Source organism: Vitis riparia, chromosome 11, assembly GCF_004353265.1.
Source record: "Vitis riparia cultivar Riparia Gloire de Montpellier isolate 1030 chromosome 11, EGFV_Vit.rip_1.0, whole genome shotgun sequence".
Lineage (NCBI taxonomy): Eukaryota > Viridiplantae > Streptophyta > Magnoliopsida > Vitales > Vitaceae > Vitis > Vitis riparia.
This window is the reverse complement of record NC_048441.1, coordinates 13,314,463-13,330,013: the sequence shown is the minus strand read 5'-3', so window position 1 is coordinate 13,330,013 and position 15,551 is coordinate 13,314,463. Positions and strand designations below refer to the sequence as shown.

The following is a 15,551-nucleotide window of genomic DNA, read 5'->3' as shown; positions in this document are numbered from 1 at the left end:
TCCTCATATGAAAATTAATACAATTTATCAACAAGGAAAATTAAAATTGAGTCAAAGTTATTCAATTAAAATTGATGAACAAACTATTTATTTACAATTATTGAATTAGGGTTATTGTAGATAATTTTTGGTCTTTAAAACCACAAAGTTTTCCAAACCAAAATTTAGAATATGCTTATGGAAAAACTATGTCAGTCTTGGCTCAACATCTCCAAAATCTTCAAAATCAACTTATTGCCTTTGAAACCCAAAAATTTCAAAACCTCAAAATTCATGAAAACCAAGAAAGATTGATAAAAGATCTGAAAACCAATACAACATCAACCAATCAAATTAGTTTAGATAGTCAACTTGAAATGCTTAATTTAATTAGGAAATCATCTCTTCTTTTTGAACAATATGAAAAACTTCTTGTTAAAAACCTAATCGGGGTTGATAACAACTCTTTCATTGAAACTTTCTTTCTGAAAACTCAATATAACAAAATATTTAAAAATCAAGAACTCCTGTATAAACATTTTAAAACAAAAAGTGCTAAAATAAAAACAAGGTATGTAGCATACCACGACCCTGATTTCTTCTTTGTTATACATTTAACTTATGTAAATATGTCTATTGTGAATAAAGAAATTCTTGATCTTGTACCTTAGCTTATGGATTAGGGAATTTTTAAAAATGTTTTCATGAACTATGTATCTCAATTTGAAACCATTCCACCCTTGTTCAAAACCGATGGATCAATAGTGTTAGCCTATCACCATGTTTACATAAAGCACAATAAAGAACCGCTTATTCCTCAAAAGAACTAAGAAAGGTTTGATTACAAGTTCAAACTCTGGAACTTGAACTTGATACAAGGTTTGATTACAAAGAAATGTTACAAAGGAAAGATTTTTTGAAATGAGAGGGATACAAAAGAACTAAGAAGGGTTTTTGCATAAACACTCTTATCAATTCTTCGTATTTTTCACTCTGTTTTGTGATGAACTTGATGACTATTTATAAAGAATTTTGACGGATTTGAAACTTAATGAAATTCACAGATTTGATCATACTTGAAATCCACTGACAACTTCTTGATAAGGTTTTCTTTTGATAACTTGTAGATGAAATCTTCAACATGTCATGGTTTTTATGATAGATTCAAGGTGCTAGGAATCTTGATCAAATTTTCAAGAAGTTAAGAAAGTTACCATTTATGAATAGTAACTTATCTCCATTTATCTTTTCTCATGTTTTGAGATTGCAAACTTCACTATTTACCTTTCAATATCTTCTTTTTCATTTTTTTTTTTAACTTAACATCTATAAGATACAAATGTATAGGTAGAGACTTCACCTTCTTAAAGTCTCTTAATTCATTTCTTGAAGGAAAAGATTTTCAAAATATTTTTTGGCTTGACTTTTTTTGAAATATTATTTTTTATAAAAATCAATAAGATAGGAGAATTGAGATTGATAAAAAAAGGAATCTCAGGAAAGTTAGTTGAATAAATGATTTTTTGAATATTATCTTCTACAATGAGTTTATAATTAGAAGAACTATAAATCTCAAAATCTAATTATCTTGCAATCATTCTAGATCTTCAATGACGAATTTGTTTTTTGAGACTTGATTTATAGGGTCAAGGGACCTCTTTTCCAAATAAAAGTTGTTTCCTAGAACGAGCTTTGAGAAAAATGAGATGTTGATCTAGATAAACTCCTCCTTTGTTTGATCACTTAGGAGGCTTGCTTTTAATAATAAGCTCAATTTATTCGACCACTTGGGAGACTTGATTCAAAACACAAGTTGCTAATTTTCTTCCAAATCCATCAATTTATAATTTGCAAATACTAATTGATTAGCCTTGCAAATACTAAAAGTGAGTGCATACTTATAATTTGCTTTTCTAATGGAATTTCTCTACATAAGTGATCAAGTTTTGGATACTTAACTTTGGTGTTGCCATAGTGAGTATACTAAATAAAACTCATTCCTTCAATAAGAATTTCATAAGTGCTACAGTTAATAATAAACTGAATTATATGTTCTTGTTGTGCTTGTCTTGTAGCTTGGGCTTTTAAACTTATTAATTGTCTAAAGTCTTTTGGAAGATTTAAAATCTTTTGTTGAAAAAATGAAAATCTTGCTTTTTGAAAATCTTGAAATTCTTTTGAAAGCTTTGGAATCTCATTTAGAAAATTTTGCAAATCTTTTGAAAATATTGAAATGGCTGTTGAAGTTTCTTGGAATTTTTTCTTTATTTCCGACATTGAAGCATTCAAGATTTATATCCATTATTTTGCAATGTTTACAAATTCTTGAGAGGGTAGTGCAACTTTCTAGGTTATCATTAATCTATTTAAAATAAAAAGTTATAGCATTAAGAGCTTCCAACTTTTGAATATCACTTCATGTATTTTAGAGGTTGTCTAAAATGCATTTTTGTGATATGTCTAAATTTTCTGTCTTTATGAATTCTAAAAGAAAGATTACTTTTGGGAAATACTAGAGTAAATTTCCCAAAACTAATTTCTTCTTGTTCCATCTATAAGAAAAATCTAAGTGTTAGTACAGTACTTGACACATAGATAAATATCTAAGCAATTTATATTTAATATATCAAAATGGAAAATATATTGAATCTATGAATAGTAAATGATTATTTAATTTTTGAATAATATAAATGTTTAATGGGTTTTTGCATTCTTTTGAAATCAAATTTATTGATTTATATGAACATGCACAAATTCCATTACATTCTTTTTTATTGTCTGATCCATCTTGACTTGATTCTTCACTTGATATTTCTTGAGTTAATATTTGATTTTCTTCTTTTGATTCTGAGTCTTCAGTTGTGTCATCATCTTCTTTATTAATCATTAAATTGATTATTAAAATTTTGAATGTCACTTATTTCTAAAGAATTAATTTTATTTTCTAATTGACAATCTTTTGAATAATGACTTACTTTTCCACATTTATAACATGTTGGAGTTTTCTTTTTGAAATTTGATTTGCAAGTAGATTTTGATTTATTATTGGGTTTTATATTTTTCTTTTGAAATTTTGATTCATTTGATGTTTTATGACTCTTTGTATTATTTTGTTTATTCTTTTTCCTTTTTGAAAGAGTTGCTAATGTATTGTATCCATAGTATGGACAAAATTTTCCTAATTCGTTTTTATTATCTTGTTTTTCTTTTTTCATTTGACTCTTTAGTTTGAGATCTATACATAGAGCTAAACCTTCATTATTTATAAATGTAATTAATTCTCCATAAGTTAATGACTTTTATGGAATTCTTCCATTGTCTAAATTTATAATTCTTTGTCTAACCTTTTCTATAAATAATGTAGGTAAACTTGATATAAATTTTTCTTTTCAATAATGACTTTCACAATCAAATATGGTCATGACATGGACTAAAAACATATCTTTGTACCATTTGAAATCTTGAAGTGTTTAACATCTAAGATAATTGAGAATTTTTGAAGTTCTTTCTTGAAAATAAATTAGATCTCCTATAAAATGTTTTGTTATTGTAAATATTAAAGTATTGGTAGCATCTTCTTCATAAGTTTGGATTGATGTTCCTTATTCTTTGACTATTTTCTTTGCATTTAATATGTATTCACTTTCATTTTGACTAAGATGATGATCCTACCATCCTTTAAGTAAGTTAGTAAATCCTATGACCAATGTTCTAGCAGCATGATGATTAGAATTATTGGTTTTAATTTTATATGCATTTGCAGCCATCATCATTTCATGAAGTAAATTAACTATTTGATGTTCACTCATACCATCTATATTTCATTCATAAAAACTGCTACGATCATAAGTAGCAGTTAATTGATAATTTCTTTCTTCTAATTGTACATCAGGAAAAGAGGGTTTTGAATTGTTCCTTGAAGAGAAGTTATGGATTTGTTTATTTGATTTTTCTGCCTTCCAGGTTTAACAAATTTGGAGAGCTTGAACCTGGATTCGTGTAGTATTGAGGATGAAGGGCTGGCTAATTTGACAGGTTTTTATTTTACTTCATCTCTCTCTCATTTCCAATGACAATTTCTGTGTTTTATGTGGGAGCAGATAACATGTTCACAATCTATTATTCATTCCACTAGTTTAAAAATAATGATAAAAATGGATAGGAACTTATTTTTTATTGTTAATTGCATTCCTGCTACTGTAAACTTACCATTACATATTCATGCTCATTACTTTCTTAGGATTAGATTCTAAGCTGGACTATTGTTCATTAAACATGGATGTTAAGGATGTTCTAATATGTGTCAGTCCAATGCTTGGAAGTTTTATTTGTTTAATGTTTTGAAGATGTGAATTTATTGCTTTCTTTTTTTATGATGGTTACAGGTGTCTCTATCTTACTATCTGCAATCTTTCCTCTTCTATGACTAATGCCATTGCCAAAAAGGAAAACAGATGTTAACATTCAGGTTGAATATGCTAGTGAAATTGATTACAAAACTAATAGTAGGATTCTAGAACCCTTCAATTCTTCAAGGGGAAAATATGGGGCAGTGCTTATCTTGTAAATCTAGGTTGAACCATCCCTAACTACTGAAACTTTGCAGAAAATAAAGGCAGTGGCCTAACAGTGGTTGACTCTTTGAATGCAATTGGTTAAAGCATTGTTAGTTTTTTATTTTATTTTATTTTATTTTGGTGGGGGGGGAGGGAAGGGAAGGGAAGGGAAGAGAGGAAGGGGAACGACAGCAGTGGTGTAAAGTTAAGACGTTTACGTGGCTTTCCAGTGAAATGGAAGGTTATAGCAATGATTTTTCAAGTGAGGAGGCCTTACAAGCTCCTCAACTCATTTGTTATTGTGAAAGATGGGTGGAGAATTGATGCATCATCTCTTCTACATTATTTACTAACATTGACTAAATTTGGAGGAGGTGTTCATCATTTCTTTTAAGGGTTCTAGAGGCAGGATTATATGTAATTTTGCTAGCTTCATTCTGATTTGAATTATTTGGCAGGAAATTAGTGTCAGGATTTTTTAGGGTAGGTGGAGAACAGTCAATGCAATCTGGGATTGGTTTATTTCCTCTCTTCCTACGGGATTTGGCTAGTGAAGCCTTCACTGGTACCCCTTGAAGCCTTCCTTTTTTTTTTTCTTTTTTTTCTTTTTTTTATTTGAACCTGGTATATAAGTCTGAGAAGATGGATGGAACCAAGTTTGGTTACTTCCCCATGGGAGTTATATCTAGTTAACTTCATTGATGCTATTAGAGAGGGAGGGAAAAGGAAACTTGAAATCTTACTACTGCAACTCCAAGTACGAACCTGTTACAATATCCTGAATTCTCATTTTCTTGCCCTATGTCTTGTCAGCAATCAAATGGAACATTAGGGAAAATAAAGATTTCTTTTAATCAGAAACAAAATATGTATTAAGTATGGGTAAAGAAGCATGAGAAGGATGAAGAATCCTCCCAAAATTTATGATAACTGATTAATAAAGGTAAGATTGAACTCCTCCACTATACTAAGGAGACCTATACATTGGTATAGTACCACATATGGATATACAATATAGAGCATCTCATGACTCCATGAGGGAAAATAAAGAGAATTGTAGTCAAATACTAAACATGATGAATGGGGCCAATGGGCATGGATAAAAAGGTTAACCTATTTGTATTTGGTTTTAGATTATCTTGATAATTCCAAGAAATTCTATTGAGAATAATGTGTCACCGATATATTGTACATTCAAGATAACATCAACATATTGAACCTGTGGAATGTAAAGATTTTTGGAATTTCATGAAGATGAATTGATATATTGTTTAGTTGGTGGGTTGCGGTAATCATGCTCCAATCAATGGTCTTTGCTAAAGAAGCAATGGCTACTAGGTACACCATAAGGATATTCATACTTGTTTCTGGATCTGTAATTATGAGTTTTGCTGTGAATTAATGCTTTTAACTTTTTGTTTCCTTGCTTAGGCCTCTCACTCTTGAAATGTTTGGAATTGTCTGATACTAAAGTGGGAAGCAATGGACTCTGTCATCTCTCAGGTTAGTAATCTGCCTCTAGTAACTACCTGACGTGATATGCTTGGACTCAAACTGCAATATCAGCTCCTTAAATGCTTGTAGGTTCAGTTTCATTTTTTTTTTTTTTTTAAATGCCTTTTTGATTCCTTAGATTGGGGAATAACCTTTTCTTTGGTCTGCATGTTCTGCAAAGTTTGCATGTTGTAAAGCATTATTTCTCCTTCCTGCTTACATGCATGTTCTTTTTTTTCCCACTCATTTATGATTATTTGCATGGAATTTAAATGTTTCTATCTTAGGTAGCTGTTTAACACAACAATTTGTTGTGAAAAACTATGACAAAGAACAACAATACGCAAACAAATATAGAAAACACATAAAACACATAATGATTTACGTGGTTTGGCCTAAAGTCTACATCCATAGGGGAAGAAGATGAAGAACTTATACTACTATTCAAGGAGTTTACAATCTGAAAACTTCCAAAATCCTTGTCTCAATTACACCCAAAAAGGACTCTCTTTCTCAATCAAAATATCTTCCCATATTTTTCTCATTATATAAGAATATTTTATATAAGAAACTAATTGCTTGACTGTAAAATAAACATATTCCTGTAAAAAAAGATCTCATAATAAAATCATATTTTATAATAATCGGAAAGTACTTTATAATATCGAGGACTTATTAATTGACTCAAAAGAGAATTTAGGATACTTTCCAACCCAAGTTTCCTGGACAAGAATGGGAATCTAGCTTGTGATTATAACTTATATTGGAAGCTAGAAAAATATTTCAATCATGTTCCATCTGTTTCTGAAATCCAAAATTTATTGTGAGATTTGTGCATTGTTCATGTGTACATACTTTATAGAGCAGAGGCTTCCCCATTTAAATTGATCTTCAATTTCTTTTGGCTTAATCATTCATATGGACTAGACATATGCATCAATTTATGTTATACTTATGCAAGGACATATGATTACTCAAAACATACCTAGCTGGATATTAAATTGGATAGGCATGAAATATCATATATTTAATAATTTGTCTGTGGTTTTAAGCCTCAAATTCCTATGCATATCTATTTATTGATAAGAAAAACAAAACATGTGAAGAGTAATTGGATTAATGATAAAATAAAACCGGGCATTAAGATTTTCACTTCATACAACTCTTTGAGGGCACCAAATAAATGTAGGGACTAGGACGGTATTATTATTTTTTATTTGTTTGTTCTGATATATTTGTAGGTTAAGAGTAAAAAATTATCAGAAGGTCTTGAATTAGACTGGGAGAATTTGTATTTGTGATAATCTATGACAACATATATCAACAATAAATAAAAAAGGTACTTTAGAATATCTCACCCTTTAGCAGGTAATAACTTGGTTCTTCAAGTACTTGTAGTATTAATAGATATTTCAGCTCTAATTTTTGCATTAGAAAAAAAGAATTAGACATTGTATTAGTTTATCGATCTAACAATAATCTTATCTCTATAAATGGGGGATAAGCAAAAAAAAAACAGTAAAATATATTTTTTATTGTAATCACATTTTTTTTCCCTTTTATATTTTACTATTTTTCCTTATAAGAAAAAGGAAAGGGGCCTTAAAAGGAAGTAAAAGATTATTTTCTGACAGCCATTTCTTAATTAGATAATAGGAATATACTCTAGATGGGATCATGTGGACTATTGCCTGAAGCCTTGGTTAGTATTGAGTAATTTATACGCTATTAACTGAATTTGACATTATGCCTACATGTATGCAACTTAGCACATATGGAAGAATTAATGCTCAAGTATTGGATTGAGACCACTCTACTTAAACCATTTGTTCTTGTCGTGGTCAAAATTGAAGGAAAATTGCCTCAATGATTTATTTATTTATTTGATAGGCAAACAAACATGTATTAATAAGTACCTAACAAAAGAGGGAGGGTGCAACTCAAGCATATGGGTAGTGCACAAAATGCTAAGTAATATCGTTGCTAAGCTAACCAATCCCATACCCCCTCTACCATTGCTAAGCTATTATGAAACATTAAGAGGAAGGCCCGATGGTTTGGTTGTAAGGGAAGAAGGTGAGGAGCTGCGGCATGATCCAAAGGGGGTTTCCTTCTCTGAAAGATGATAGTGAACTGGAAGCCCTTGGCGACTTCTTTGTAATGCTGACTAAGGGGTTCGAGCTAGAGATCATGGCCTTTTTAAAAAGATGAAGGCCAGAAAGGGGATGAAGGCTTGAGGAAATGTAAAGAGAGAGAAGAAAATTTGCTTGTCAAAATTCGAAAGAGAGCAAAAAGATTGGAGTGCTCAGTGAAATTTAGATGGGCTAAAGGAAGGTTGTTAAGGTTCTGATGCACTCTCAAAGGGCAGATATAGTTTGTCTACATGAAATGAAAAGTCAATTAAGTGGCAATTTAATGTACCAATTTATTTATTTACTTTTATTTATTTTAACGTATATATGTGTGTGTGTGTTTGTGTTGGTGTGTCTGTGGGTTTTGTTGGGTGGGTGGGTGGGGGGTTGGGGGTGTTCCCCCTTTGTTTTCTTGTTTTCTTTTAATGTCAAAGCATGGGCTTACCTGTGTTGTTTTCATTTCTTGTAGGTTTGACTAAACTTGAGAGCTTAAATTTGTCCTTCACATTAGTAACTGACAGTGGTTTAAAAAAATTGTGTGGATTGACATCCCTTAAATCGCTAAATCTGGATGCTCGCCAAATCACGGATGCTGGGCTTGCAGCTATCACCAGTAAGCATTTTCAGACTTTTAGTTATCACTGTTTGGATGTAAATATTTGCTTTATGCGATTTGTTTTGTGGAATCATCTGTATCATTATGCTTCATATTGTAGTTGAAATGATCGTGTTATATTTTCTGGATAAGATGTATGTTCTTTTTAATTTCATGTTTCTGGATTATGTTGACTGCTAAGGTGCTTGAGGTTTCCTTCCTCCTTACTGGTCTTTAGGCCACTAGAACAGGTCTTCCTCTGAGTCTTGAAAAATGTTTCTGAGGGAATGCATTTTGTAGTATTTGATGTTGTGCAAGACATGCTAGATGCATTGCGAAAGGCCTTTATACCTATGTTTCTTTTCTCTATGTAAGAAGACTGCTTTTTTCTAGTAACATAGCCTTTTACATAGGTGTGGAATTTGTGTTCATATGTCATGTTTGTGTTATGTCAAGATATATAAGCAACTAAATGGGTCAAAACTGAACAAATGCGATTACCAACCATGTCAAGAATATGAACTTGGACATGGCCTGATTTATGTTTTTTTCTTTCTTCCAATGTCATGGCCACCAAAAAGGGTTTAAGTTTCTCATGATCAAGAATCATTTGAAAAATCTAATCCTTTCTATGCACCTTTTTTTTTTCTCAGTAACAGAAGGAAAACAAGTTCTAATTTTCTTTTCCTTCGTTATCTTGGTGTCCAAATGTGGGGGGCTTAAGTGAGGAAACCCAACAAAGTGGGGCAGGGACTTTCAGCCTGTGCTTCTCTGCTTTTCAACAGTTACAAACAAGCAAAGAAATTCGAGCCCTTCTCTTTTCCCTTAATTTTTATAGCAAACAAACAGAATGAGAACAGAAGAAAAAAAGAAAAAGAAAAAAGGAAATCTCTATGGGAAGTGTCAGGAGAAGTTACAAGGTACAAAATCATGAGTTTGGGTGTAATGGTTTTTCCTCCAAAACACAAATCATTATAGAATCTAATTCCAACTTTTTCAATTGAGAAAAGTAAAGAAAGGAGTGTTTAGTTTCTCCAGCATAACTTCATACAATTAGAGGAGATGGGAGTAGAGGACAGTGACGATGCAGTTGTTTGATGGAGAAGAAAGTGGGAGTGAATCTCACTTATGGATTAGCACCTAAGGGGAGCTAGGAGGGTGAGCAATTTTAGTGAGTAACCCACAAATATAATCTTCCCTATTTTTCCTTTTTCTCAATTTTTCAACAAACACATAAGCCATGTACTAATGAAATCAACTCTTTTTCAACATGGGAAATAAAGACTTGTTCACAAATATAAAACTCATGCTCTTAACTGAATTAAAATAGAAATTTTTTAAAGGAGGTTACAAAGACAAAGACATAATGATTTAATGTAGAAAATCTCTGAAGAGATAAAAACCTATGGGTCAATTACCATCACAGAATCCATAATGAAAAGAATACAAGGTTTTACCTAGCCCATGACCTCCAATCCCCTCCCAGATTGCTTATTAAGGACTGTAGGAAACTCAGCTTTCCACTTTCTTCATATGAAACCCTTTTGGAATCCCTTCAAACTCAATCTTGGCCTCTTCTTGATATCCAAGAATGCATTTGAGTTTTACTCAAGTAGATGAAGACATGGATTAAAATTTCGGTGAATTTTGTCGAAATATTGGTCAAAATACCATGTTTCAGTGCCCTTGATACGATATTTGGGATTGATAGTTGACCTGTGGAAAATTACCAATTTCTGGGCAATTTATGATGTTTTTTCGCCACATTCCTGATTAATCACTGATTTTTTCGGCAATCATTTTGCTTCTTCTTCTGATGAAATGTTTCTTTTTAATGAATGAACAATAATTATTGGTATGTTTTGGATTTTCAAAGCACCTGATTTGAGTGTGACACCACTCACCCATCTTCTTTCTGATTCATGTCACATGAATTAGATTTTGAAACTTGTTGTAAACCACTGGCCATCCTTTTTCTAGATCAGTGTTAGTAACTCGCTTCTTTACATTACATTTATAGGTGGCCCACTAGTGTGAAAAACCTGCGATAACTTCTGATAGAACCATATTCTCAGACGATCCATACCTTCATCCATGCGAAAGAGCAAGTTCTTTAGTTGATGGTACAGAATTGGTAAAAAATGATTATCATTCAGTTTTAACAAAAACAAAATAATGAAGCAGGAATGTTCAGGATTTGGCACTTCAATGAAGATTGGGGTAGTTTTGTTGTCAGTGGTTTAGTGGTGAGTGGAAATTGGTGACTGAAGTTTTGGGATTGAATTAGGGAGTGAGGATTGCTTTGATGATGCAAAATTTGGTCCAATTTATAGACAGAAAAATGTAAAAGAAGAACAAGAGGAAAAAACAAAAGCAGAAGGGAGTCTTTTTCAAGCAAATTGAACTTCTTCAATGAATATATGGAAAAAATCGTCTTCAATGAAATCAAAGTTTCAAGATGCAAGTTGTCTTTTAATGTTCACAAACCCCAATTAGATGATTTCAATCTTTTTACTCTCACAATAATTGATCCTATTTGAATAGCCTGACCATGAATTAAAACTTAAATGAAAAAAAGGCCCAAAGAGTTCTTACTAATTCACTGCTACAGCAATTCACCCTGGTCATGGGAACATTACCCCTGCTGTAATATTGCAGCCAGATTTATTATTAATAGGCCAAGATTTTGAATTGTCATTATGAGTCATGAACACAAGTATTATGCCTTTGCTTCAAGTTCTGGAGGTTTGCTCCATTATCAGGAGGCAATAATCAATGATATTTGAACCCAGTCAATCCTGTTACCACACTGAACTAGGGAAGTTCAAGTACAAATTTAGCAGCATAAGGGGACACCTTTTGGGAGTGGCAACAAGAATTATAACTTAGCTGCATTAAGCTTTGTCTGTGTGCATGTGGAAGTTCTTGTAGTTGATTCCATTTTGCTTGTGTCAAGGAGTGCTAACTATCTTGTGTTTCATTCAATTCAAGTTCTTCAATATGGCTTGCTATTCATGATGTGTTCTAATGTATATCAAATTCATGAACCACCATTTTATAGCATTATGCTCTAAGAGATGCATCGGTTTCACTTCATTTTTCTACCTTTTTTGATGCAGGTTTGACTGGGTTGACTCATCTGGATCTGTTTGGGGCTCGTATTTCGGATGCTGGAACAAACTGTTTGAGACGTATGTTGAAATATTTTCCAATTGCTTTCATTTACTCTTGTACCAACATATCTATTACATATTGTTCCTTTGGCAGATTATATATCTACAGAATCTTTCCTTGCTTAGCTGTTATGGTATCGCAAGTTCCCTGCTGCCCACAGTTTTGCCTGGGAAACCTGCATTTCCATACTTTGACCTCACAATTGTGCATGAGAGAATGGTCCTTTTACTGGTTTTGTGATAACTGTTCATGCATAACATTGTCCTTTTCTTTTATACTTTATAACGTTGAAGCATTTGTCACATTTATATTCCTTCATCTGGTGTGCAGTTTGTTATTGTGTATAGATTACAGAACCCTAAACAACTTGATATGAGCCTGATGCCCAAGCCATCACTGCCAGCACTATGATTTTTCTATCCCCATAAAGTTTGCTTTTCCTCTGATCTCTTTTGTTAATTCTACATACTCTTCAGCACTGACAAATTACTTGGCTCAGGTGCCTATTTGTCCTTGGCTAGAGAAGCCTGAAGTTATGTTGCCTAGGTTTGGATGTGGGCATCGGGTGCTGATGTGTTTGCAAGTGTTTAATCCTTCACAATTAAAGATACAAGGACTCAGCTAAGAAGAATCTCAATAAATATATGAATGCTTGGATACAACATGATAAAAAAAAAGGAAAAATCAATTAAAAATATATCACAAGCAAATAGATCTTTTTGATAGTGCTCCCTCTCATTTTTCTTTTATCACATTCCTTTTTCTTTTATTATCTTTAAATATTCTTATAAATATTCACTTTCATTCCCATGTCATGTTATGTTGATAAGTACATCGGTTGAAGTTGGAGAATCAGAGTATCATAGCCTCGAAGGAGTGTGTTCATGAACCATAAAATTTCCCAATTTCTTTTTGTATGAATTGTACTTGATATCTGTTAATAAATTAACCTCTGTTTTTTTTTCCGGTTACTTGTGTGGTTAACAGTATGATTGCACAAATATTAGTAAATAAAATCGAAACTTAGGCTCTCAAAAATGTGTGCTTACGCACCATTGATAAAATACCTAAAAGGGACACAAGGGCTTACTTAAGTGGCTCAACTTGCATTGTATAGGTTTATCCAAGTATTTTACTCTCCTCCATGGTTTATACGGCATTAGAATAGGGATGGAATATTGTGATTAATTTGCATGTAAATAGTCTGACAAATTCTTTTAGCACTCCAAGTCTTCTCACTACTCTGTTTCGGTCTTGAATTAGACTTCAAGAACCTCCAGACACTAGAAATATGCGGTGGAGGATTAACCAACGCTGGAGTAAAGAATATCAAAGGCCTTGCTTCCTTGACACTGTTGAACCTGTCACAGAACTGCAACCTGACTGATAAAACCTTGGAAATGATTTCTGGTATTAGTCTCTCTTTACTTAGAACTTATGCTATTTGTTTGTATGTGCTCAATTAAACTTCATCGAGGACAACAATCAAAATAATCTCTTTGCACCTGGGTGATGGATATGATGAACATATCCCTGCTGCTTTGTTAGTGGGAAAGATTGTACAGGGACCAGTGATGCGCTAAGATTGGTGCTTACTGTGTGACCAAAGAGAGCTTTCTTACTACCAGTACAATAAAAAATTTTATTTGAAAATATTGTGCCAATATGCTATTTCTTGTTTGAGAAGCACCACTTCCTCGTTTCTCCAAATATTAAACCAATTTTCACTATATCAACGTTTTTTGAAGTTCAAAAGATATTAAAGGGGAGGTGGAAGTTGTGTGGACCTCTTGGTTTGGGGTCTTTCAATTTTAGACCCTGGACATGTGTTGGACCTTGACACTAGTACCACATAACTGCATTGCTGGATGGATGATCATTGAACTGGGATGCATAGCTGGATGAATGATCTCTGGATGGAAAAATAGTATTTTTGGCTGGAATATATATCTGTATTGTGGGATTGATGATCATCAAAATGGAAAAGAAAACTGTGGCTCTGAAGCCAAGTTGATGAATATTTCATCAAAATTATCCTCTTGTTGTACATTTATGCTCTCAGATGATAAATTGATCGTCAATTTTTGGCCTTTTGTGTTTCTCAATGTAAATGCAGGATTGACTGCATTAGTGTCTCTAAATGTGTCAAATTCTCGCATAACAAACAACGGGTTACAGCATTTGAAGCCTTTGAAGAATTTACTTTCACTATCCTTGGAGTCCTGCAAGGTGACTGCATCTGAAATCAGGAAGCTTCAGTCAACTGCCCTTCCCAATTTGGTAAGCTTTCGACCTGAATAGTTTGGGAACTGCTGAAAAATACTTTGTAAATTCCTGCTTTATACTTGAATAGTTCCAAAACTGTCGAAAAATACTTTGTAAATTCTTGCTATCAGCCCAGGATAGCTTTGTTTATCTATTGTGTATCTATCTATCTAAAACCTTCTTCAGTACTGTACATACCGCATAGCAGAAATAAAATATGGATGGATGTAAATATAAAGCTTTGTTTATCTATTGTAAATAGATGCTTGTTTGGATGTAAACTACTGCTATGAAGTGTGGAATAAAACAATTTCAAGCCATGCAGAATGCTGGATTCTGCTGTTGGATTATGAATATTTTCTTTCAGAATCTTTCTTGTGATTATATTGACGCTAGTTAGCTGTTATTATACCGCAATAAAACATTTCACACTGTAGATGAATCTCTCTACAGTGTTTGATTTGGTTATCCAAGTACGTGAATCTCTCTTTTCCATACTCCTTGCAATAACATTCACCATGAGTTCATCATATGTATCAAACCCTTGCAACTCAAAAATATTTTTGAAAATTCGTTTTTATTCTACCATTAAATGAACTTTATAATTTTTTAGGCCACAGAATTTTCTATTTTAATTTCTCATATGCTTTTGTAGGAACTTCTATCTTTTGTACTCTTGGAAAAGAAAACGTGGGTGGTGTTATTCACTAGTGTAGTCAAACCTTCTACAGCATTCATTCTAAGAGTTATCATTTAAATAATTATTACCCAAGTTTTAAGCGAAACATTGTTTTATTTCAATAAATTTCATTTCATTACTTCATTTTGCATGGGTTTTGGATCCTAACTCATTATTTTTTATCAAATCTTATACCCATTAGGGTGCCCAGTTACTTGGGACGAATGCCAAGATGTGTGGTAGAGATAGTTGGTCCTAGGTTCAATTCTTGTTCGTAGTTGAATGTCATGGATTACATGGTGCTGGTTGTGGTTTGTGTCAACAGTTTAGGCCCTCATGGAGAGTCTAAAAGGCTCGCCATGGAAGGTTCCTTATTTATTGTCTAGTGCTGGTCGTGGCGGACGGGGACACTACCCATGATTTAGGTTCCCATGAAGAGTCTAATAGGCTCAGCCATAGAAGGTTACTAGGTAAAGAAAATTTTTTATCATATCGAATATGATGCCAATCAAACCAAATATGGAGTCTTAAGTCCAGAGATGATCTTGCAATTTTAATCATATATTGATGCAACAGAATCTGCATTGAAATGCTACTGGCATTGAGAGCATGAAAAGATTCAAATGACCAGATTCGATAAGTTTAGATATTGAGAACCCACCAGCCAGCAGCATTGT

The 15,551-nt window shown here is 32.7% G+C and overlaps 1 protein-coding gene across 2 annotated transcripts in view; it reads left to right on the top strand.

Annotated features, from left to right (window-relative positions):
* LOC117924878 (F-box/LRR-repeat protein 14-like) overlaps positions 1 to 14,564 on the top strand; it is a 36,210-nt gene extending 21,646 nt beyond the window's left edge. For both annotated transcript variants that reach the window (XM_034843607.1, XM_034843606.1), the window contains 6 exons: positions 3,943 to 4,014; positions 5,967 to 6,038; positions 8,631 to 8,774; positions 11,876 to 11,947; positions 13,194 to 13,340; positions 14,047 to 14,564. In XM_034843607.1, the coding sequence (XP_034699498.1) occupies positions 3,943 to 4,014; positions 5,967 to 6,038; positions 8,631 to 8,774; positions 11,876 to 11,947; positions 13,194 to 13,340; positions 14,047 to 14,231 (692 nt within the window). In that variant the 3' untranslated portion in view covers positions 14,232 to 14,564. The remainder of the gene's footprint in view (positions 1 to 3,942; positions 4,015 to 5,966; positions 6,039 to 8,630; positions 8,775 to 11,875; positions 11,948 to 13,193; positions 13,341 to 14,046) is intronic.
* Positions 14,565 to 15,551: the final 987 nt, after the last annotated feature.